This window comes from Chionomys nivalis, chromosome 12 (genome assembly GCF_950005125.1).
Source record: "Chionomys nivalis chromosome 12, mChiNiv1.1, whole genome shotgun sequence".
Lineage (NCBI taxonomy): Eukaryota > Metazoa > Chordata > Mammalia > Rodentia > Cricetidae > Chionomys > Chionomys nivalis.
In genome coordinates, this window is record NC_080097.1 from 56,119,685 (window position 1) to 56,145,995 (window position 26,311).

The 26,311-nt window shown below is 41.5% G+C and overlaps 1 protein-coding gene across 1 annotated transcript in view; it reads left to right on the forward strand.

Annotated features, from left to right (window-relative positions):
- The first annotated feature begins 496 nt into the window (after positions 1-496).
- Positions 497-26,311, forward strand: part of Pspc1 (paraspeckle component 1) — a 62,495-nt gene continuing 36,680 nt past the window's right edge. Inside the window, exons 1-5 of the mRNA XM_057786023.1 lie at positions 497-1,013; positions 6,040-6,341; positions 11,564-11,659; positions 14,125-14,321; positions 19,846-19,930. Of these exons, the coding sequence (XP_057642006.1) occupies positions 645-1,013; positions 6,040-6,341; positions 11,564-11,659; positions 14,125-14,321; positions 19,846-19,930 (1,049 nt within the window). The 5' untranslated portion in view covers positions 497-644. The remainder of the gene's footprint in view (positions 1,014-6,039; positions 6,342-11,563; positions 11,660-14,124; positions 14,322-19,845; positions 19,931-26,311) is intronic.

The window sequence follows — 26,311 nt, forward strand, 5'->3', positions numbered from 1 at the left end:
CTTAGCCGCGCAGCCTGAGCTGACCTTGAAATCTGTATCCTTCTTTCCCAGTCTACCCAGTGCTGAAAACATGCAAATTTTCATTTTCCTGTCTAATGATAATTACCATAATATTCAAAAGGGTAAATACATTCCCGAAATTATTATATTTTCACACCGTAGTGCACACATATAATTTGTTCCTTACATGCAGTTTCTGACCTGGTGTCCCAGGGCTGAGGCCGGAGAATTGAAAGTTCAAGGCCAGCCTCAGACACGAACACGTCCAGATGCAAACAGCAAAAACCGAAAACAAGCCCCTACCCCAGAAGTCTCCACTGTCTTAGGACGCGACGGCCCCTCGGAGTGGACTGCACGGCTCGGCTCGCCCCCGTGTGCGCACGCGCCGAGCTTGCAAACGGACCGCGAGCGCGGAGTTTGCGCAGGCGTGTTGCGGAGGGGTGGGCCTCCAGCCCGCGTCTCTTCTCCCAACCGCAGTTTGAAGCGGCGCCATTTTGAGCATTCGGCCACCGCGGGCGTGATTGCGGGGAGGCAGGGCTCCCCTCCTTTACCTGGCTCTCCTTGCTTCGTTTCCATAGATACATGTGGAGACGGGTGTGCACTGACGTCTAGGCCGCACCAGCATCCGGGGCGAAGTCGCTACGATGATGTTAAGAGGAAACCTGAAGCAAGTACGCATTGAGAAGAACCCCGCTCGCCTTCGCGCCCTGGAGTCGGCGGCCGGCGAGAGCGAGCCGGTGGCCGCGGCGGCCATGGCGCTGACGCTGGCCGGGGAGCAGGCGGCGCCACCCGCGCCTTCGGAGGAGCACCCGGACGAGGAGATGGGCTTCACCATCGACATCAAGAGTTTCCTCAAGCCGGGCGAGAAGACGTACACGCAGCGCTGCCGCCTCTTCGTGGGGAACCTGCCCACCGACATCACGGAGGAGGACTTCAAGAGGCTCTTTGAGCGCTACGGCGAGCCCAGCGAGGTCTTCATCAACCGCGACCGAGGCTTCGGCTTCATCCGCCTGGTGAGTCTGCGGCGGGGCGCGAGGAGACCAAAAAAAAAAAAAAAAAAAAAAAGGCTGCGGGGGCTGCGGCTTGGCGTGGGGGCGCCACAGCGTTTCTGTCCCCTGCCAGCCTCAGGCTTGTCGCTGCGGGCGCCCAGGTACCCGCAGGGGGGCGGGGTCCCGGTTGACGGTCTGGCCAGACTGAAGTAGTGTTGTCACGAGGTGAATTGGGGTGGGGGGTGCGGGAATGAACGAAGTTGATGAGAAATCTGAGCTGCGGATTTGTTCCTTAAAAGAATGATCCACATCATCTTTTTGCTCTTTAGGGGATGTGTGTTGAAGGACAGGGGATGTAGCTCGGTGGCGGAACGCTGGCCTAGCATGCTCAAGGCCCAGGGTTCCATCGCCAACATTTTAACAAGATTTCTCCCTCCCCCTGCACTGACTGCCTACATCTACCCTAAGTCACCCCGGTCTGCAGACTCCTGACATTAGTAATTGGGGCAAGAATGCGTGCTACGCTGTATTTGATTTAATCCAGCATTTAAATATTATCCTCCAGCTTCTTTAAAGAAGAAAAATGTCAGTATGCAAGGCAAGATTATTCCTAGCTTATCTGTTTGAAGCAGTTTTATCATCACCGCGTGTGTGCGGGGGCATACATGCATGCCATGGCATTTGTAGCATGTGTTCTAGAGGTTAGAGTCTGTGACCATCACAGTGAGCAGCGTGGCAGCAGCAGGAAGGCATGCATGGTGCTGGAGCAGTAGCTTAGAGCTTACATCTTGATCCAAGAAGCAGGAGACTAAAAGAGCTAACTGGGAATGAATGGCTGGGCTTTTGAAACCTCAGAAGCCCACACCTTTTCAAACTACCACACTAACAACCATTTGTGCAGGGGGGCATGCATTATACACAGAAGTGGTTTTTGTTTTAACGGTTAGACCTTTGTGTCTGATTTTTGCTTGTTTTTCTATAGTGCTGGCTGTCCTGACCAGTCTAGTCTTGAACTCTGCCTGCCTCTGCCTCCTGAGTGCTGGGATTAAATAAGGCTGTGAGCCACCACTGCCCAGCTATGTCTAATATAGTAATTGCAATTTGTATACGTTTTATCTGTTTTTGAGAGAGAGCCTCAGTATATCTCCCATACTGACCTGGAACTCCGGATCCTCTGACCTTGGTCTTGTGTGTACTGGAGTTCCAGACACGCTACTGAGAGGTTTGTGGAAGCTTTCCATTGGAGCTTCTTTTAAAATTCTTTTTTTGGTATTTGTGTTTGTGCATGAGTTTATTTTTATTTTATGTGCATTGGTGTTTTGCCATGGGTCTCCGGGAACTGGAGTTACAGAGAGTTGTAACCTGTCTTGAGGGTACTGGAATTGAACGAGGGTCCTCTGGAAGGGCTGTCAGTGAGCCATCTATCCAGCCCCCAAGGCAGTTTCTCTGTCTACACAGAGAAGACTGTTCTGGAACTCACTCTGTTGACCAGGCTGACCTCAGACTTAGAGATCCACCTTCCTCTTCCTCCCAAGTGCTTGGAGTAAAGGTATGCGCCACTGCACTGCCAGATTTACTATTTTTATTTACATGTGTTTGTATATGTCTGTGTGGGGGTATGTGAATGCAGGTGTCCCTCCCATTCAAAAGAGGGAGTTGGATTCTCTGGATCTGAAGTCAGGTGGTTGTGATCTACCTGGTGTAGGTGATGGGAACTGAACACAGATCCTATACAAGAACAGTATACATGCCGGGCAGCGGTGGCGCATGCCTTTACAAGAGCTAGTTCCAGGACAGGCTCCAAAACCACAGAGAAACCCTGTCTAGAAAAACCAAAAAAAAAAAAAAAAAAAAAAAAAAGAGAGAGAGAGAGAGAGAGAGAGAAAAAGAACAGTACACATGCTTAACATTTGAACCATCTTTAGCGCCCCCCCCCCATAATTTTAAAATTTCAATTTGTGATCCTCTTTTTCAGCCTTTTGAGTAGTGGAGATTACAGGCCTGAACCACTAAGACAAGGTACAAGATGTTTTGGTTATCTCTGAATAGGTTGGAATTATTTGTGTTTTTATAAAAATAGTTTCATAGATAGGATTTTCCAGAAGAATGTAGTTTTTAGATTGCAAACATTTATCTACTTTTAGGAGATTTTTTTTTTTTTGGTTTTTCAAGACAGGGTTTCTCTGTAGCTTTGGAGCCTGTCCTGGAACTCCCTTTGTAGACCAGGCTGGCCTCGAACTCACAGAGATCCGCCTGCCTCTGCCTCCCCAAGTGCTGGGATTAAAGACGTGCGCCACCACCATCCGGCCAGGAGAATTTTTTTGTTTGTTTTTTGAGACAGAGTTTCTCTGTATAACAGCCCTGGCTGTCCTGAACTAACTGTTGTAGACCAGGCTGGCCTCGAACTCACAGAGATTCTCCTGTCTCTGCCTTCTGGGTGCTGGGATCAAAGGTGTGTGCCACCACTGGCTGGTGAGAAGTTTAATTTTTTACATTCATTTGTGTGTTTGTAAATGTTTTGGGTATGTAAACGTGGTGCAAGTGTAGATGCCACAAGACAACTTGTAGGAGTGTTAGTTCGGGGGATTGAACCCAGGTTATCAGACTTGGTGGCATCACCTTTACCTTCAGGGCAATCTTGCTGGCCTTTTATTTACTTACTTTTTTTTTTTTTTTTTTTTTTTTTTTTGGTTTTTCGAGACAGGGTTTCTCTGTGGCTTTGGAGCCTGTCCTGGAACTAGCTCTGTAGACCAGGCTGGTCTCGAACTTACAGAGATCCGCCTGCCTCTGCCTCCCGAGTGCTGGGATTAAAGGCGTGCGCCACCACGCCCGGCTTACTTACTTATTTTTAAGTAAGTTCATTTTACTTTACATCCCAGCTGCAGTTTCCCTTTCCCCCCTCCTGCTAGTCGTCCCCTTCCTTGCCCATGTCAGCCTTTACTGTTATTTAAAAATAACCTTTTTAGATTTCTTTTCAGTTATAAGTGCCTGGTATAGATAGATTTCTTTTTTTTTTTTTTTTTTTTTTTTTTAAACAGATTTTAATATTTATTTATTATGTATACAATATTCTGTCTGTGTGTGTTTGCAGACCAGAAGAGGGCAGCAGATCTCATTACAGATGGTTGTGAGCCACCATGTGGTTGCCGGGAATTGAACTCATGACCTTTGGAAGAGCAGGCAATGCTCTTAACCACTGAGCCATCTCTCCAGCCCCTAGATAGATTTCTTAATTAACAGTTCTTTGTGGTTCTTCTTGAAGAAGTCCCAGGGCACAGTGAAGAATATTTCTGTTTTATCATTTATTCATTATATATACTTGTACCAAAAGTGTGAAATCTCCAAGTAGGAGGAAAGTTTTTCTCTTTCGATTTTTTTAAGATTTATTATGTATACAGTGTTCTGTATGTATGCCTGCACACCAGAAGAGAGCACCAGATCTCGTTATAGATGTTTGTGAGCCACCATTTGTTTATTGGTAATTGAACTCAGTACCTATGAAAGAAACAAGCAGCTCTTAATCTCTGCACCATCTCTCCAACCCTCTGTTTGGATTTTTTGCTAAATTTGCACATGCGCATGTGCACACACACGCTCTCAGTAGTGTCACATGTAGAGGGAAAGGACACCTTTGGAAGTCTGTTCTCTTCTACCTTTTGTGGGTCTTTGGAATCAAACATCAGTCATTTTGCTTGGTAATAAGTGCCTTTATCTGCTGAGCTATCTTACTAGTCCAGTGTTTGGAGAGATAGGGTCTCATTGAGAATCAAGTAGCAAGTAATTTATGGACTGTAACAGTTCTTGCCTTCCTGTTAAGAAGCAAATGTGAGGGCTGTAGAGATGGCTTAGTGGTTAAGAGCACTGGCTGCTCTTTCAGAGGTCCTGAGTTCAATTCCCAGCAACCATATGGTGGCTCACAGCCATCTTGTAATGAGATCTGGTGCCCTCTTCTGGCCTGCAGGCCTACCTGTAGGTAGAACACTATATACATGATAGATAGATAGATATCTAGATAGATAGATAGATAGATAGATAGATAGATAGATAGATAGATAGATAGTTACATACATACATACATAGTCTTTACAAAACAAAGAAGCAATTGTGAACTGGATGGTGGTGACTTATAGTTTTAACCCCATCACTTGGGAGGTAGAGGCAGGTGGACCTCTTGGGTTCGAGGCCAGCATGATCTACAGAGTTCCAGGAGAGCCAGGGTTACACAGATTCTATCTCGAAAAACCAAACGAAAACAAAACAAAACAAAATTAAAAAAAAAAACAACAAAAATAAACCAAAACAACAACAAAAGGAAATCAAAACCCTACAAGAGCTAATGGTAGTGTTTGCAAATAATGTGAATGAGGCTGACAGTGGGGACTTGATGCTGTGTCAGCCAGGCATGGTAGCACATGTTTGTATCTCAGCACTCACAAAATAGAAGCAGGGATGGTGGAAGGGGCGACTTTAAGGCCTGCCCAGGCTTCATAGGGAGACTCAAAAAACAAAGCCCATAAATAAATGAACCAATCAACCAGTGTCTAAAATATTGAGGTATGTATAAAGAATTATTGTTTGCGTGGTAGTTCTGGAAACTGATACTTATTCTCAAAGACACCATTTTTACATTTGTTCATTCATTCATTCATTGAGGCTGGTTTCTCAGTGTATCTATCCCTGGCTCTCCTGGAACTCACTTTGTAGACTAGGCCGAATTCAGCTATTCACCTGTCTCTTGTTTCTCAAGTTCTGGCTGGGATCAAAGGTGTGCATCACACATCCTGATTGAGGTTTTTTTTTTTTTTGGTTTTTTGAGACAGGGTTTCTCTGTGGCTTTGGAGCCTGTCCTGGAACTAGCTCTTGTAGACCAGGCTGTTGTTTTTTTTTTTTTTTTTAAGCTTAGAAATGTTTACAATGATATTTTTAATACCTAGTAAACAGCAAGTTGATGATAAAAGGGACCCAGTGTTACCCAGTCTCCTTAGAGCTTAAACCACTAGTTTAATTTTTTTGTTATTCGACTTTAAAAATAACTTTTCCTTTTAAAAAGGAATCCAGAACACTGGCTGAAATTGCAAAAGCAGAGCTGGATGGCACCATACTGAAGAGCAGACCTCTCCGAATTCGCTTTGCTACACATGGAGCAGCCCTCACGGTCAAGAACCTTTCTCCAGTTGTTTCCAATGAGCTTCTAGAACAAGCATTTTCACAATTTGGTCCAGTAGAGAAAGCTGTTGTGGTTGTGGATGATCGTGGTAGAGCTACAGGAAAAGGTTTTGTAGAATTTGCAGCGAAACCTCCTGCACGAAAGGCTCTGGAGAGATGTGGTGATGGGGCCTTCTTGCTAACAACGTAAGTTTTAACTGTCTTTTCCTATGTCCTCTTAAATATAGAGTGTGTCTGTTTGGAATTCTGATGTTTGTTGGTTTATTTTATTAATTTTTTTGAGGCAAGGTCTTGCTGCATAGCTCTGGGTGACTCAGAGCTTGCTATGGAGACAGGCTGGCAACTGGACTAAAGGTGTGCATGCACCACAAGGCTTGACTTTGGTTTTTCAAGACAAGATTTCTCTGTGTAGCTTTGACTGTCCAGGAACTCACTCTGTAGACCAGACTGGCCTCAAATTCACCGAGATCCTCCTGCTTCTGCCTCCCGAGTGCTGGGATTTTTGGTATGCACCACCACTACCTGGCCTGGAACTCTATGTATAGCAAACCTTGAATTTATAATCTTCCTTATTCACGTTCCCAAGTACTAGAATTAAAGGCATGTGTGGTGCCTCACTGGCTCAATGAAGTAAGTTTTTGTTGTTGTTTTGAGACATAATCTTACTATGAAGACCAGGTTGTCATTAGCCGTACTGTGTAGCTGAGGATGACTTAGAACAACTTAACTTACCTAGTTGCTGGAATGACAGGTGTGTGTCCATGCCCCATCTGGGCACAAATTGCTGATTGTTCAGCTTAATGACTGTCAGAATGTTTTGCAGAGTAGTCGTGTCACTTCTCATTCTTCTTTTTCATCAGCAGTGAATGACAGCTTTGTATTTCACTGGAGGTTAAATTAGATTGTTTTGTTTTTCGAGATAGCCTTGGAGCCTGTTCTGGAACTCACTCTGTGGAACTCACTCTGTAGACCATGCTGACCTTGAACTCACAGAGACTTGCTGGTCTCTGCTGCCTGAGTGCTGGGATTAAAGGTGTTTACTGCCACTGCCTGGCTAAATTAAATTTTTTTCTGATAACTAAGGTTTTGTGTGCTTTTTTGGTCAGTGTATCTCCTCATGAAGTATGTAAACATTTTTGCCCCCCCCCGTTTTAAAAATTGTGTTGTTTCTTTTCCTGAATTACATAATCTAGGTACACATAAGTATTGTAAATATTTCTTTTAGTGTGTGGCTTGCATTTTCGTTTTGTTTTGAAACAGGGTCTCACTATGTGCTGTTTATGTAGACCAGGTTAGCCTCGAGCTGCCAGAGATCTGCCTGCCACTGAAGAAGATGTGTGCCACCATGTCCAACTTGTGGCTTGTGCTTTAGGAAGGATGGGCAGTGCTGGGGAAGATAGCACTTGGTAGATAGGCTCAGTTGTTAAACTTTCCCAGTCTTGTAATGTGTAGTTTAATTTTTTTTTTTCCGCCCGAGACAGAGTTTCTCTGTAGCTTTGGAGCCTGTCCTGGAACTAGCTCTTGTAGACCAGGCTGGCCTTGAACACACAGAGATTTGCCTGCTTCTGCCTGCTGGGATTAAAAGGGTGTGCCACCACTGCCTGGCTTAATTTTCTTTTTAAATTATTTAATTTTATTTTTTTACTTCTAAGTATGTATATGTATTAGTATATGTACTCATGACTGCAGTTGCCCTTGGAGACTAGAAATGTTGCATCAGATTCCCCTCAATCTGCAGTTTTACATAGTTGTGAACTACTAAATATGGGTTCTAGAAAGTTGAACTCCAGTTTTGGCAAGACCAGTATGTTTTCTTAACCACTGAGCCATCGCTCTAGAGTAGTGGTTTTCAATCTGTGGGCTGCAGCATCTTTGAGGGACACATATTAGATATCCTGCATCCCAGATATTTGCATTGCGATTAATAACAATAGCAGAATTAACAGTTATGAGGTAGCAACAAAATAGTTTTATGGTTGGGGTCACCACAGCATGAGTCGCAGCATTAGGAAGTTTGAGAACCGCTGCTCTAGAGGCACATTTTAATTTTTTAAATAGTGGTTTTCAAAGACCAGCACGAGTCTGTGTTAGTGGTGCTCGTGAGCCACCTGATGGGGGTTTGGGAACTGAACTGGGGTCCTCTGGAAGAGCAGCAGCAGTACATTCGCTCACTGCAGAGTCCTGTCTCTACTCCTGTGACTAATTTAAACTGAGCCCTGCACTATTTATTCTCCACAATAGAATACCTTTCAAGTTGCTAACAAACAATGCATTTGATGGGAAAATGGGGTGGAGGAAGTCTTACAAAATCATAGCTTCATAGGTTTTTGTTTTGGGGTGTGATTGTATAATATCAACAAAGGTTGTCTTCCTTAGGAGTTAGCCTCCTTGTTTTTGAGATAAGCTGTCACTGGGGCTGGAGGCCCACTGTTATGATTAGCTATGCTAGCTGGCCAGTGAGCTCCAGGTATATTTCCATCTCTATCTTTCCAGCTCTGCAGTTACAGGTGCCTGCCCCAGTTGGCTTTTTACATGGATGCTGGGTATTGAGCTCAAATCATCATTCTTGTATGACAAGCACTTTACTGACTGAGCCGTTTCTCTTGTCCCATAACTCTGGGTTTGGCATCAATTGGGCACTTCATTTGTGTTTTTCAGTCATTTTTTCTACATGTTCCCATATTTGTTAAAAATGAATAAAATAAATATCAATTGTGCCTATAAATGCAATTTAAGTCAAGATTTAAAAACTTTTGTCATGTAAAATGAAATTTAAGTTAAAGTGAGATAAAAGACAAAGGAAGCTTCCATAAGGAGTGGTAAGCATAATGAAACCACAGGTGCTGACATGTTAGCACCTTCCCATTAAAGATAAGATGGGGCAGTCCCTTAAATACTTAATTCCACACCACATATTCCTCATTCTTTTTGGTATGTGATGTGATAATGGGGCTTGTGACTGATTTTTGCTCATTTGTTTCTGAGACTATTTAGAAACAACAAAAGGGAGAATTAGGGTGACATTGTAAATTTTTTTTTTTTGGTTTTTTTCGAGACAGCGTTTCTCTGTGGTTTTGGAGCCTGTCCTGGAACTAGCTCTTGTAGACCAGGCTGGTCTCGAACTCACAGAGATCCGCCTGCCTCTGCCTCCCGAGTGCTGGGATTAAAGGCGTGCGCAACCACCGCCTGGCGACATTGTAAATTTTTTATTTGTCAAGTTCGGTTCCCGAAAGTTATCCTTCCCTTCTTCCTTAATGTTACCAGTTATCTAGTGGTAAAGGTTAAATTTATAGTACCTGGTTTTTTTTGTTTTTTTTTTTTTTAACAGGATCTCACTATGTTTCTCACTATGTAACCCTGGCTATCCTAACATTTCCTGTGTAGACTAGGCTGGCCATAAACTCAGGGAGATCCATCTGACTTTTATATTGTATCTGTCTGAACTTGATTCTCATTATCCTTTGGCTTCATATAGTTAACCTTGTCATTTCTGAATTGTATGATGTGTTGTCAGAGGTACTTAGTGTATTTCCTTCTTGAGTCTCTAAAACACTTTTGAGCTGGGTGGTGATGGCACACACCTTTAATCCCAGCACTTGGGAGGCAGAGGCAGGCAGATCTCTTTGAGTTTGAGGTCAGCCTGGTCTACAGAGTGAGTTCCAGAACAGGCTCCAAAACTTACAGTGAAACCCTGTCTCGGAAAAAAAATTTTTTTTTTAATGGGACTAGAGAGGGCACTTGTAACTCTTGCAGAAGGCCCAGATTCAATTCCCTCACATGTACAGCATTTCACAGCCATCCCTAACTATAGTTCCAGGAAAGCTGGTATCTTCTTGACTTATGGGCACCAGACATACATGTAGTATACTCACATACATGCAAGCAAAATACTCATACACATAAGAAAAATATAATTTTTTTTGGACAGATGGGTTTGGCCTTTCGTTATTGAAGCAGTGTGATTGTTTCAGTTTTTGTGGGTCCTTTACCCTACAATTCATTCTAGCCCAGACTGACATGAACTTGAGATCATTTTTGCCTCATAGTCCCTAGTGCTGGGATTATAGGTAAATCATAGTAACCATTGAGGATTCCCCCCCCCCCCCCAGATACTCTGGAGCTGGAGACACAGACAATTGTGAGCTGTATGTGGGTCCTCTGGAAGAACAGCTAATATTCCTAAGTATGCTAAGCCATTACTCTAGCCTGAGAAATCTTTTTTTTGGGGGGGAGGTGTTATCATATGGGGGAGTTGACACAGGGTTTCTCTGTGTAGCTCTTTAAACTTGCTCTGTAGACCAGGCTGGCATTGAATTCATAGAGATCCACCTGCCTCTACCTTCTGGGTGAAAGTCTTCTGCTACCACTGCCCAGCAAGAAATAATTTTCCACCTTTCTGCCTTCTTCTTTGTTCTTTCTTTAAATTATTTAATTTTTTTTTTTTTTTTTAGGTGTATGAGTGTTTTTCTGCATGTATGTCTGTACTGGTAGAGCCAGGAAGGGGAGTCAGATCTCTGTTGTGAGCCACCACCATGTAGGTGCTAAGAATTCAACCTGGGTCCTTTGGAAGAGCAGCAGTGTTCTTAACTGTTGAGTCAGCTTTCCAGCCCCATTCCTCCCCTTTTTTTTCAAATGAGCTCTCCCCCCCTTTTTTTTTTCCAAGACAGGGTTTTTCTGAGTAAGTCTCTAGCTGTCCCGGAAGTAGCTCTAATTAAAGATTTATTTATTTTTTATGTATACAATGTTCTGCCTGCATGCATGCCTGCAGTCCAGTAGATCTCCTTTAAACCACTACTAGAAAGTTTGTGTCAAGTCGACAAAACAACTAGCCCACACAGCTATCTTGGCTCCCTATTTTGAACCAGATATTAAAAATTAACTGATTTTGTAGCAGGGTCTCACTGTGTAGCACTGACTGTCATATGGAAACTCTTGCTGTAGACCAGGCTGACTTTGAACTCACAGATCCTTCTGCCTCTCCAGTACTGGGGGTTATATATAGGCTTGTGCCACCACACCTGGCTTTATTTTTATATATGGATATGCATGATTCTTGGGACGTTTTTCTTTACTGTGACATTTTTCAAGTGAATATTTTTATCATAAATTTTATTTATTTATTTATTTTGAGACAGGGTTTCTCTGTAACTTTTAGTGCCTGTCCTGGAACTAGCTCTTGTAGGCCATGCTGGCCTCAAACTCACAGGGTCACAGTGTGACGCGGGTGTCTAGGAACTAGCTGTTTAGATCATACTGGTCTCGAACTCACAGAGATCTGCCTGCCTCTGCCTCCCGAGTGCTGGGATTAAAGGCTTGCGCCACCACCGCCTTGCCATTATTATAAATTTTAGGAGAGTGCTAATTGTAGTCATGAAATTAATTTTTTTAATGCCTTTATACTTACCTAGAACACCTCGTCCAGTAATTGTGGAACCCATGGAGCAGTTTGATGATGAAGATGGCTTACCAGAGAAGCTAATGCAGAAGACTCAGCAATATCATAAGTAAGACTTGATAAAGTTATTTTAGATTTTTCGAGACAGGGTTTCTCCGTAGCTTTTGGTTCCTGTCCTGGAACTAGCTCTTGTAGACCAGGCTGGCCTCGAACTCACAGAGATCCGCCTGTCTCTGCCTCCCGAGTGCTGGGATTAAAGGCGTGCGCCACCACCGCCCGGCCGATAAAGTTATTTTAGATGTGTGTGTTTAGGGTTTATTACTTTTTTTTTTTTTTTTTGGTTTTTCTAGGCAGGGTTTCTCTGTAGCTTTGGAACCTGTCCTCGAACTTGCTCTGTAGATCAGGCTGGCCATAGTGACTTTGCCTGCCTCTGCCTCCCAAGTGCTGGGATTAAAGGCATACTCCACCCCCGCCCAACGTGGTTTATTACATTTTTCTAAAGTACTATTAGAGCATAATTTGGTTAATAGAGTGGTTTGGTCTATATGGAATGTTATTTTTATATTCAAAACTATTTTTATGTGTATGTACCTAAGGCTATGTATATGCACCACATGTGTGCAAGAGCTCACAGGAGTCAGAAGAAGTGTTGGAGCTCCTGGAACTGGGTTACAGATGGCTCTGAGCTGGCTTATGGGAGCCAAACATGGGTCCTTTGCAATAGTAGTAATTGCTCTTAACTGTTGAGCCATTTCTTCAGCCACATTATTTCCCCTTCTTAGACATAGGTAAAGCATGCTAGTTTTACTTAGAAATGTTTCTACTTTTGTTTTTGTTTGTCTGGCTTTTCGTGGGGGTTTCTCTGTAGATTTGGAGCCTTCCCAAGCCTGTCCTGGAACTAGCTCTTATAGACCAAGCTGGCCTCGAACAGAGATCCACCTGTCTCTGCTTCCCAAGTGCTGGGATTAAAGGTGTGCGCCACCACCGCCCGGCAAGTTTCTACTTTTTATTATTTAATTCTTTTTATTTTTTTTAGTCTTCACTGTGTAGTTCTGGCCGGTCTGGGATTTGCATGTGGGCATGTACACATGAGTGCAGGTGTCAGTGGAGGCATCAGAGCCCTGGAGCAGGGATAGAGGCTTAGTTGTTGAGCTGCTCGACATGGGTGCTGGGAATGAAGCTCTAGTCCTCTGTAAGAGCAGGGAGTGCTCTTATGTGCTGAGCCATTTCTTCTCATTTCTTTCTTTAAATTTTCTTGTTATTATTTTAATTTTGAGTCAGGGTTTCACTGTGTAGCCCTGGATGGATTGGACCTCTCTGTGTGTGGACCAGACTGGTTTCAAACTAGAATCTGCCTGTCTCTGCTTTAGGAAAGCTGGGGTTAAATTTGTGCAACACCATGCCTCTTATTTTTCTTTTCTTTCCTTTTTCCCCCCACCCCAATTTGAGATAGGGTCTTAAATTCAGACAGCTCCCCTCCTTTCTTATTCTCTGCATGCCCTCCCAGTATCAAATCCTGTGCCTACTATTGACCTAAATTCCTGGTCCTTGTATGTGGTTCTTGTTATTTGCCTCCGCTTGCTCCGTGATAATTTTCTTCGTTAGTGCTTGGAATTGTGTTGCTTTAGCTCATCTTTCCTTTAATTACAAGTAAAATGAAAATTCCAATTGTGAGGTTTCTGTAGAAGAGATGAAAATTGTGCCATTATTAATTATTATTATTATTTTTTTTTTTGGAGATAGGGTTTCTCTGTAGTTTTGGAGCCTGTCTTTGATGTCCTAGAACTCATTATCAGTCTGGCCTCAAACTCACAGAGATCCACCTGCCTCTGCTTCCTGTGTGCTGGGATTAAAGGTGTGTGCCACCACCACTCAGCCTTTTTTTTTTTTGAGACATTGGTCTCACTATGTAGCCCTGATGGCCAGGAACGCAGTGTGTTGATCAGGCTGGCCTTCATCTCATATAGATAGATCCTCCTGGCTCGCTTCCTGAGTGCTAGGATTAAAGGCATGCACCACTACCACTAAGCTCGGCGTATTTTTTTCATTTAGTTATTTGTTTGCTCATTTATTATTTGAGTATTGAAAATAGTATATACATAGTTGTGCCATAAATTGTTATAACAGCAGAGCTGTTATATATATAACTACAGAGTGATATCAGTTTGTTATCTTTAACCCAACTACTTAACTTGGTACATAACAAAATATTTTTATTACTAAGAAAATCTGATTCTAAGACTCATTGGGTTTGTATGTTGCAGGTTTCGTTATATATAGTTGTTGAATGAAAATGAGAAAGTCTTTATGGGAGGTAGTAATGATAACATGGGTTAGAGTATTGCATTTTGTAAGTTTGAATCATTGTCTTATTACTTATTAGTTGATGTTCTTGGGAAGTTTCATAAATACATGTATATAGACACTTTCATGATATTGTCAGGAGACAATGTATTATGCCTCACTGTTCAGGCCATAAATACTATAAATGTCCAATAAGTAATAGTTGTTATTTTTCTCTATTGTTGTTTACCTTTTAAGCATACATTTTTGTATGTTTTTAATGTAATATAGGGAAAGAGAACAGCCACCACGATTTGCTCAACCCGGGACATTTGAATTTGAATATGCATCTCGATGGAAAGCTCTTGATGAAATGGAAAAGCAGCAGCGTGAACAGGTTGATAGAAACATCAGAGAAGCCAAAGAGAAACTGGAGGCAGAGATGGAAGCAGCTAGACATGAACATCAATTAATGCTAATGAGGCAAGGTAAGAGATGTACCACTGATACGTATTAATATTTTGTTGTGATTGTATTTTTGGAGATAGGGTCTTTTTATGTATACCAGCTGGCTTTGAACTTAGAGTTCTGCTTTTCTCTGCCTTCTGAGTGCTGTGTATTTGCATTAACTTGCCAATTAGGAGTTCAGAAACGAGTTATGATTCAATATATTAGTTAAAAATTTTTCATGAGAACTTTTGTGATTGTTTTAAAGACAGAGTCTTACCTGGTAACTCAGGTTCTTCTTGAATTCCTGATTATCATCTTGAGTATTGGGATTGTAGATGTAAGCCACACTCCTTATGAGATTTTTAACGACAAAAACCAACCAAACAAAAAAAACCCCCAGAAGTTTAGCAGGATTGAGTATCCCTCATCCAGAAAGCTTGGTAACAGATTTGTTTCAGATTTGGATTTCTGGGTTTTAGCTTTTCCAATGTAGAATGTTCATTCAGCCTCTCAAAGTGTGAGAGAGCTGGAGAGATAGCTCTGGTTTTTCTGGAGGATCCAGGTTTGATTTCCAGCACCCGTATGGCAGCTCACAACTGTCTAAAACTCCAATCCCAGGGATTCTGACGTCCTCTTCTAGCCTCCTTGGGTACTGAATGCAAATAGTTCACAATCATACATGCTCTCAAAACACCCAAACACATGAAAATAAGGGGGGAAAGGTGTTAGTAGGCTGGGTCTGTTGGTAGGTTACATGACTAGAATGAATAAAGCCCACGGTTGTATTTGAAGTGGAAGTGGTTGGTGAATGCCTGTACTTCTAGGACTTGGGTGAAACTGGAGAATCGGAATTTCAAAGTTAACCTTGGTTAGCAAGTTCCAGGGCAGCCTGGATTACAAGAGACACTGAAAAATTTTTTTGAGTTTCTTACGTGAGTGGCATTGCTGGAGGTAGTTGAAGGATGTTTAACTTTAGTAGTAATACAGATATCATTCCATTGAAAGAAAGGGAAGCATAGTATACAATTTGTGTAAGATAGGAATGAAATAAGGCCACACGTAAATACCCCCTCCCCTCCCTTTTATTTTTTGAGACAGGGTTTCTCTGTGAAGCCTTGACTGTTGTGGAAATCACTTTGTAGACCAGGCTGGCTTCGAACTCACAGGATCTGCCTGCCCCTGCCTTTGAGTGCTGGGATTAAAGGTGTGCACCACCACTTCCCAGAGCCGTATGTAAAATTTTATTTGATAGAAAGATTATGATTAAGTACTGGCTTTAAGGTTATATTACTATGCATTAGAAGAGAACCAAAATGGAGCTTTGATTTTTGTTAAATTATAGAGTACTTTTTTTAAGCATACACAAGGCTACGGATTCAATCCCCAGTTGGACCTCAGGTTTAGGGGAGGGAGGAGGGAGTATCAAATGATAACTGGTAGAGAAGAAAAAGATTTATGTGTTCAAATAACTTTGGGGAATCAGAAAGATTAGGTCCTTTTTTTTTTTTTCTTTTTTAAAAAATTTTTATTTTTTTGTTTTTTGAGATAGGGTTTCTTTGGAGCCTGTCCTGGAACTAGCTTTTGTGGACCAGGCTGGCCTTGAACTCACAGAGATCCACCTGCCTCTGCCTCCCAAGTGCTGGGAATTAAAGGGATGTACCACCACCACCCTGCTAAGAATAGGTTCTTAAAAACTGGGAAGAACATGAAACTGATACCTCAGTTTGTAAGAGCAGTCTTTAAACAATTTTTTTTTAAATACATATATATTTTGCCTGCATGCATGTCTTTGTAACACAGTATGCCTATTGTCTTGGAAGCCAGACGAGGACATTGAACCCCCTGGAATTGGAGTAACCCGTGGTAGTGAGCTGTCATAGTATTCAGACCTAGGTGCTGGCATTCAACCATGAGGTTCTCTGGAAGAGCAGCCAGTGCTCTTTTGAGCTCTCTCTAGCCCCCAAGAGCAGTCTTTTTTTTTTTTCACTTTGAGACAGGGTTTCTCTGTGTACCCCTAGCTGTCCTGCAACTCAGTCTGTAGACCAGGCTGGCCTCACGGTGGAGATTTCTAGAGGCCTCCTAAGTACTGGGATTAAAGGAGTGTAGCACCAGTGCCCACCTTCTAGCCCTGTTTTTTTTTTTTTTTTCTTTAATGTAGATTGTTTTGTAAGTAGATGACCTTGAAGTTCTAACTCTGTAGCAGAGGATGACCTTGATTACTCCTCCTACCTTCAACTCCTAAATTCTGGAATTAAGTATATCAATATTGCCCCCCCCCCTTTGGTTTTTTTGAGACAGGGTTTTGCTGTAGTTTTAGAGCCTGTCCTGGAACTAGCTCTTTTAGACCAGGCTGGCCTCGAACTTACAGAGATCCTTCTGCCTCTGCCTCCCAAGTGCTGGGATTAAAGGCGTGTTAAATTTTCTTTTTGAGATATAGGGTGAGAGAGGAGGGGAGGTCTCAATGTAGCCCAGGCTTACCTAAAACTTGGCCATAGTGGAGGATAAACTTGAACTCCCGATTCTTCACTCAAGTGCTGGAAGTATAGGGTACAGTACTATGCCTGGTGTGACAAATGTTCACTGTCATGTGGTACTGTATGCCTGAATTGTCAACGTTTGACACATGCCGGCTGGAGAATCAGGAGTTTAAGGTTATTGTCTGCTACATATAATGATTTAAAATTTGGTCTGGATTTTATGAGATCCCGTCTCAAATACCTCTTTCCGCTATTACCAAAAGAAAAAAGAAAAAACATTGATGACTCATCTCTAAATCCTTTTGCTAAATTCTAATTTCTGTTAGGATAAAATACAGGACTTTGTTTTTAATAGAATCTCACTGTTGTCCTCTGCATTCATGAGCTCTAGTTTCTAGACTCAAGCACTCCCCCTTCTTTTTCTTTTTTTTTGGGGGGGTAGTCACGGCCTCTTCAGAGGGTAGGACTACAAACTGAACTTGGTTTCCATATGTTTTTGATTATTAATGTAGGAGACAATTCCTATGTTTTCCCTTTGTTGGGGGGCTGGGTCACAAGGGTTTTGTTTTTTTCAAGACAGGGTTTTCTCTGTGTAGTCCTGACTGTCTGGAATTCACTCTGTAGACCAGGCTGGTCTCCAGTTCATGAAGATCTTCCTGATTCTCACTACTGTGTGTTGGGACTAAAGGCATGTGCTCCCAACCCCTGGCTAGTGGCTAGTTTTCCTTTTTTAAAGATTTTTGTGTGTATGGGTGTTTTGTCTGCATGTGTATCTATGCACCAAGTACATGTGTGCCGAGGGAGTCCTGAAGAGAATGTCAGGTCCCCTGGGAATGGAATTACAGAGTTTCTTATTTTCCATGTGGGTACTGGGAATGAAACTCAGTGCCCGTGCAAGAGCAATATATGCTGTACCCTTAAACTGAGCCATGTCTCCTGCCTAATTCTTTGATTTTTCTCTGTGACTATGTATGTATATTCATATGTCTTACTTCATTTTTTTCTTTTTTTTAAATTATTTATTTATTATGTATATAATATTCTGCCTACATGTATGCCTGCAGGCCAGAAGACGGTGCCAAACCTCATTACAGATGGTTGTGAGCCACCATGTGGTTGCTGGGAATTGAACTCAGGACCTTTGGAAGAACAGGCAATGCTCTTAACCGCTGAGCCATCTCTCCAGCCCCATTTTTTTCTTTCTCTGAGATAGGATCTTGCTATATAGTGTTGGTTGGCTTAGAACTCTATAATTATATAGTTTAGTTAGTCTGGTCTGGAATACACAGAGATCTTCTTGCCTCTACTCCCAAGTGCCCAGCTAATGTAATATTCTCCATTATAATTTTCCCACACAGAAACACACTCTCTCTCTCTCTCTCTCTCTCTCTCTCTCTCTCTCTCTCTACCTCTCTACCTCTCTACCTCTCTACCTCTCTATCATCTCTTTGACGGCAGGGTCTCTCTGCTATGTAGCTCTGGCTGCCTGGAACTCCCAGAGTGTCTCTTGAATGCTGGGATTTAAAGTGTGCCACCACACCACACCTGTATAGAAGTATTAACCCTAGGTTTAGGTATCACTTTATGATCATCGTTTGACTGTCTGATTTTTTTTTTTTTTTTTTTTTTTTTTGGTTTTTCAAGACAGGGTTTCTCTGTGGCTTTGGAGCCTGTCCTGGAACTAGCTCTTGTAGACCAGGCTGGCCTCGAGCTCACAGAGATCCGCCTGCCTCTGCCTCCCAAGTGCTGGGATTAAAGGCGTGCGCCACCACCGCCCGGCGACTGTCTGATATTTATCCTTTATTGGTTTCTTTAAAATGGCATAGAAGTTGCATATGGTTGCATATGGTATTGTGTACCTGTAACCAATGGCAGAACTCTGCAAGGAGTTGGGAGGATTCCAAGTTTGAGGTCAACCAAGACTACATAATTTATCAAAGCATTATCTTAGCTGGGCGGTGGTGGCGCACGCCTTTAATCCCAGCACTCGGGAGGCAGAGGCAGGCGGATCTCTGTGAGTTCAAGACCAGCCTGGTCTACAAGAGCTAGTTCCAGGACAGGCTCCAGAACCACATTGAAACCCTGTCTCGAAAAACCAAAAAAAAAAAAAAAAAAAAAAAAAATAACAGCATTAAGAAAGTTGAGAATAACTGCCCTAGAACAAACTAGAACTCGCTATGTAACCCAAGGTGGTTTGAAACTCACTACAATCCACCTTCCCTAAGCTTCAAAAGTGCTGCGATTGGGGCTGGAGAGATGGCTCAGAGGTTAAGAGCATTGCCTGCTCTTCCAAAGGTCCTGAGTTCAATTCCCAGCAACCACATGGTGGCTCACAACCATCTGTAATGAGGTCTGGTGTCCTCTCCTGGCCTGCAGGCATACATACAGACAGAATATTGTATACATAATTAATAAATAAATATTTTAAAAAAAAAGTGCTGGGATTATATATGTGAGGAACGACATCTGGTTTCTCTTAAGATAATGCCTGCCTCTGCCTCCCAAGTGCTGGGATTAAAGGCGTGCGCCACCACCGCCCGGCTAATGCTATTATTCTTTCATGCAGTTCTTCATGCTGTGGTGACCCTCAACCATAAAATTATTTCTATGCTAATTTATAATTCATTTTGCTACTCTTATGAACTATAATGTAAATATTTGTTTTCCCATGGTCTTATATGACTCCTGTGAATAGATTGACCCTATCTTTTAAAACAACCCACCAAAAATTAGGATTAAAATCAAAAAGAGATCGCTAGAGAGATGTCTCAGCAATTAAGAGCACTGACTACTTTTCCAGAGGACCCAGGTTTGATTCCTAGTACCTACAGCTGTCTATAACTCCAGTTTTAGGGGATCTAATGTCCTCTTCTGGCATCCTTGGATATCAGCCGTGCGTGTTGTAGACACAAACTATTCATACATATAAAATAAAAATAAATCTTTGAAACAAAAATAGAAAGCAGTAGAACCAGTATTTTCTTAGCTCTTATATGCTCCAGTAATAGACATTCCATGCTTGGATGTGAAAACTCAGAAAAGGAAGGTTAAAAAATTCTAATATGTAGTAATATTTTTTTTTTAGATCTAATGAGACGTCAAGAAGAACTCAGACGCTTAGAAGAACTCAGAAACCAAGAATTACAAAAACGGAAGCAAATACAACTGAGGTAAATTAATACCTAACATAGATGTATTTCGTTGTATGTTTTATTGATAAAATTCTCTTATCCTTTGTAAGTTGTGAAAATAGTAAAAATACTGAAGAAACCTTTTTTTTTTCATCCACATGTAGGAAATTAGAATTGTGTTTCTTTTGCTGGTAAAGGGCACTCTTTGCATAGATTTTGAGGTTAAGTGTTGCGTGTAATTAATTGTAAGAATGTTCAGTCATTTGCCAGACTTCTTCCCGAGATAGATACATTTAGATTGCTATTTTGCTTTAGTTTTGTTTTGAAATAGGTTTTCACTATGTGACCTCAGTTGGTTTGTCACTGCTATTGTCTACCAGGTTGGCCTCAAAGTCTAGAACATCCAGCCTTATTTTCCCAAAACGCCAGAAGTATAGACTTGCTGGGCGATGGAGGCACACCCTTTCAATCCTAACTCTTTGGAGCTAGAAGCAGGTGGATCTCAGTGAGTTCAAGGCCAGCCTGGTCTACAAAGGAAGTTCAGGACACCAGGACTGGTAGGCAGAGAAACCCTGTTTTGAAAAACCAAAAAAAAAAAAAAAAAAAAAAAAGTATAGGTTCATGCTACTGTGTTCAGTTTATGCAGTGCCTGGGCTCTTGTGTGGTAGATAGACACTTTACCAACTGAGCTACATCCCCTGCTCGGGCATGGGCATTAAAAATCACTTAGTCTTCAAAGTTTCAAAAATCATACTTTAATTTTTTTTTTTTTTTTTTTTTGGTTTTTCAAGACAGGGTTTCTCTGTGGAACAGTCCTGACTGTCCTGGAATTCACTTTGTAGACCAGGCTGGCCTCTAACTCGCTGAATTCCTCCTCACTGAGATCCTCTGCCTCTGCCTCCCAAGTGCTGGGATTAAAGACATGTACCACCACCGCCTAGCATAAGTTAACATTTTAAACAAAGTTATGATAGATGAAACAAATTTGAATTTTTTTTCATATAAAAGTCGTAAGGGGTAGGAGAGATGGCTCAGTGGTTAAGAACACTGCCTGCTCTTCCAAAGGTCCTGAGTTCAATTCCCAGCAACCACATGGTGGCTCACAACCATCTGTAATGAGATCTGGTGCCCTCTTCTGGCCTGCAGATATACATGCAGACAGAATACTGAGAATACTGTATCCATAATGAATAAATTAAAAAAAAAAACAAAAACACTAGTTGCTTTTGCAGAGGACTAAGGTTTAATTCCCAGCACTCAAAACTGTCTGTAAATCCAGTCTAGGGGATTCTATGCCCTCACAAAGACACACATGCCGACAAAATATCATCGCCAGGTTGAGAGCTACTCTTATACTTTCAGTGTACCTCACAGTTTGAGAGCTCCTGAGGTGCTTTTCCTCATCAGGAAAAGGACACTCATGGTTTCTTTTTATGTAAACAGTTTTTTGTTTTCATGGAAACCAGTCCAGATCTTCTCAGTTTCTCAAAGAAAAGGAAACTTCTTCCCAAATTTAAAACCTTATTTAAATCCAGCTTTCTCTTTTATCCCAATTTGTCAACTAGACTTTTGTATAGTAATGAATCCTATAGATAACTGCCACCACCCCTTTCCACTCCAGGAAGGAAGACAACTAATCAAAACCAAATAGAGTGTGGAAGAGAAAATCCTAATTGCTACATAAAATTTATCACATGAATCTGATAGAGATGAATAACATAGTCACGTTGAAAAGTGATTTGAGGGTACTGAAGAGATGGCTCTGTGGTTAAGAGTACTGACTGATCTTCCAGAGGTCCTGAGTTCAATTCCCAGCAACCACATGGTGACTCACAACCATCTGTAATGAGATCTGGTGCACTCTTCTGTCCTGCAGCCATACACGCAGACAGAACAGAACACTGTCTATACAACACATAAGTAAATCTTAAAAAAAAAAAAAAGAAAAAGAAAAACAAGAAAAGAAAAACCTGGTTTGGAACCTAAATAATCTTTTGTTATTTTGTTTGGGTTTGAAACAAGGTCTCTTGTAGTTCAGACTGGTTTCAAATGTAGCCAAAACTGGTCTTGAAGTTAGTATGTAGCTGCAGTTGGCCTTGGAAAAGAAAGGACTTGGTAAGCTGAAAGTTTTAGACAGTAGAATATTTGTCATGCTCTGTAGACGAATGAACTATCAAGCCAGGAGAAGACATGTAAGGCGTTGTACATGCTTTTTTTTTTTTTTAATTTATTATGTATAAATAGTATTCTGCCTGCATATCTGCCTGCACTCCAGAAGGGGACACCAGATCGCATTACAGGCGGTGGTGAGCTACCATGTGGTTTCTGGGAATTGAACTCAGGACCTCTGGAAGAGCAACCACTGAGCCATCTCTCCAGCCCCCTTACATGTTTATTTTTAAGTAGAAGAATCTACTATTTACAATCTAAAAAGAGCAGATATTGTATGACTCCAGTTACTATAGAAATAGCAAGCTAAGGAGATGGGAAGATCAGTGTTTAAGGTTAGAGAATGGAGGTGATGATGTGGAAAATTATTTTAAAGATTATTTTCATGTGATGAGAGTACCTGTATGTATGCTGTGGAAGTCAGAAACAGGCATCAGATTCCCAGAACTGGAGTTACAGGTGGTTGTAAGCCTCCACGTGGGTTCTTTGAACCCAGGTCTTCCACGAAAGCAGCAGGCGCTCGATTGATTGATTGATTGGTTTCTCAAGACAGGGTTTCTCTGCATAACAGCCCAAGTTGTCTTGGAACTAGCTCTGTAGATCAAGCTGGCCTCGAACTCAAGAGGTTCACCTTTTTCTGCTTCTGCGTGCTGGGATTAATGACAGGCGCCACCACCTCCTGGCTATAGCAAGTGCTCTTAACCTCTAAGTCATCTCTTCAGGAACTCAGATTTGTAGGGCAATAAAACTGCTTTGTATAATCCTACCTTTTTTCTTTCTTTGAACCTACAACATGCATACCAAAACTGAACCCTAACAGAAACATTGAACTCTGAATGTTAATGTGTTACTGGGGTTAACGGATTTTAACAAATGTGTCATTCATGGACATGTTCACAGTAGGTTGTTGTGGATTTCGTTATGGGAGGAAGTATTTGGGAATACAATCTACCACTCAATTTTCTTACGAACCTCGAAAAACAAAAACAAAGAAAACACACACAAAACTGCTTCTAAAAGAAAAAATAGTTACACACACATGCATACAGGGCAAGTCATACATTTATTCCATAATCTAGGTTTTTTTTTTTCTTCAAGACAGAGTTTCCCTGAAGTCAGAGCCTGTCCTGAACTAGCTCTTGTAGACCAGGCTGGCCTCTGTCTCACAAGTGCTGGGATTAAAGGTGTGCACCACCACTGCCCAACTCCTTGTTTTTTCTTGTTCTTAGTAGCCTCTTATTGTGTAATCTAGTTTTAAGGGTATAGGTGTTTGTGTTTGTATTGGGGGCGGCATGCACTTTTGAGTGTGTACTGGTCTCTCTGCTACAGGCTGTCTTACTTTGCTTTTTTCAACTGCTGAGATCATAGGTGTGTGCTTCCACATCCAGCATTCTGAACAGTTTAGGAACTGTAGTGTGAGACCCAGGTTATCACTGTTAGAGAATGAAGAAAGACAAGATGAATGATGTATGTTATATTAGAATCACTACTGTGAGATCAGAGGGTTTTAATATTGATAGGTAAACGCAGATGTACAAGTATGTAATTAAACTAATGTTTTCATAACGCTATTCACTAAACGACCCCAGAAGCAGTGATGTCAGCAACAGTGAGCACACTTATTTTTCACATTCTTGTAAGTGCTTTTCCCTAATCAAACAAGCCATGGTTTTTGAAGAAATTGTATTAATAGTAAGGAAGTACCTACTAACAAGGGGTCTTTAACAAGGGTAGATTATGTCAGAAGAACCTGGAAACCAACATGACAGCTTCTCATGGCCAATAGTTTAACCAAAAGAAGGGAGAAATGAGGGAGAAAGGTAGAGAGATTAAGACAGAGAAACAAAGAATGAGATCATTAGCTTTCAAACCATAGAACAAAATTTATATAAGTTCCATACTGCTAAAAGTATCAGACAGTTAAATATATAACAGGAAAAAAGCAGCTCTTTGCAGTAGAATTTCATGTATCAAATTAATAAGTAAAGGTGATAAATCACTGATAAGTAAAGAGTATAGTAATAATTATAGAAAAGACAATTTTTCTTTTTTTGTTTCACTATGTATTCCATGGGGGTCCTCTTATTTCAGTTTCCCTATGATTGGCAGTCCAGGTGTGCCTTACCATACCTAGAAGATAAGATTTACAGATGAATGTGAAAGTGGACAAATTCTTGAACAACAGGACTTTTGCATAGTGTTAATACAAATAAAACTGACATCATTAACAGTTTATATGGTGGATGCTGGAGAGTTGGCTCGGAGATTAAAAGTATGCGCTGGTCTTTCAGAGGACCCAGGTTCCATTCAGACACTTAAAAAGGCATTTAATAGGCCGGGTGGTGGTGGCGCACGCCTTTAATCCCAGCACTCGGGAGGCAGAGGCAGGTGGATCTCTGTGAGTTCGAGACCAGCCTGGTCTACAAGAGCTAGTTCCAGAACAGGCTCCAAAACCACAGAGAAACCCTGTCTCGGAAAACCAAAAAAAAAAAAAAAAAAAAAAAAAAAAAAGCATTTAACAACTTTCTCTAACTCCAGTTATACAGTTCCCCTTTCTGGCCTCCTCAGGCACTGCATGCACACAGTGCACAGATACATGTTTTTTAAAAAATATTTTAATTGTAAATTATTGTTGGAGAGATGGCTTAGTGGTAAAGAGCATTTACTGCTCTCCTTAAAGGTTTTTTTTTTTTCTATTTAAAATTTATGTAATGTGTATGGGTGTTTTGCTTACATATTTATGTATGATATGCATGCTTGGAGTGCCGTTAGATTCAAGAAGAGTGAACCAAACTCTTTGGGACTGTATTACAAATGGTTGTATTGCCATGTTGGTGTTGGGAATGGTTTTCTGGAAGAGTAGCCAGTGCTCTTAATTGCTCCCAGCACCCATGTCAAGCAACTTATACTGTCTAACTTGGGAGAAGAACAAAATGCTCTGGCCTTCATGGACATCTGCACTCACATATTCATGCATAGATGTTTACATACACAATTAAAAACAAATCTTAAATTTTCGTATTAAGGTTAAGTGGAAAAATAGGAAATTCGAAGTAGAGATTCTTAGTAGACAGCACTGTGACTAAATGTCAGAATTTTCATTATCCTAATGAGATACTTCATACCATGCATTTGTTGATATTTCTCAGTAAGGATATAGCATATGATATCTTCTCAGACATTCTTGCCATACATAACCCCTTTCTTGTCAGGAGAAAAAGCTAGATGAGTGCAAATTAAAGGATTGTCTACAAAATAATAAATTCTCTTTAAAATTATCCCCCCTCATGTGTGTATGTATAATGTGTTTGTGTGCACTTGCCATGGTGATCTTATAGAGTTAGGTGGGTAAATTATTGGAGTCTTTTCTATTTTCTGAGGTCTGGGAATTAAACTGGGGTCTCCAGCTCATAGGGGCAAGCACTTATGTATCCTGAACAGACTCAGTGTCCTTCAGTTTTCTTTAAAAAGAAGCCAATGCTGGATGCAGTGGTGATTCAGTGGTTAGGAACCATGTCATACTTCCACAGAGATTCTGGGATCAACTCCTGGCTCTCACATGGTGGCTCAGAATTCTTTGTAACTCTAGTTCCAAAGTATCTGATGCCCTCCTTTGGCCTCTGCATGCATGCACATTTATCTGTACACGTACACATACAAACATTTAGGCAAGCAAACACTCGTACACAATAAAGTAATAAATAAACCTTTGTTTTTGTTTTTGTCTTTGTGTAGCCCTGGCTGTGTTGGATTCATTCGGTAGTCCAGGCTGACCTTGCACGCAGAAATTTGCCTCTGCTTCCCAAGTGCTGGGATTAAAAATGTGTCACCATACCTGACTAAATGAATAAATCTTTTTTTTTTTTTTTTTTTTTTGGTTTTTCAAGACAGGGTTTCTCTGTAGCTTTGGAGCCTGTCCTGGAACTCCCTTTGTAGACCAGAATAAATCTTTTTTTTTTTCCCCTATGAGACAGGGTTTCTCTGTGTAGCCTTGGCTGTCCTGGAACTCCCTGTAGACAAGGCTGGCCTCAACTTCGTGGAGATTCACATACCTTTGCCTCCTAGGTGATGGGATTATAGGTGTGTGCCATTATCCAGCATTTTTTCTTTTTTCAAAGTAAATAAATCTTAAAAAAAACAAAAACCAAAACAAAACAAAAAAACCCGAGGCCAGGCAGTGGTGACGCATGCCTTTAAGCCCAGCACTTGGAAGGCAGAGACAAGTGAATTTCTATGAGTTTGAGGCTGGCC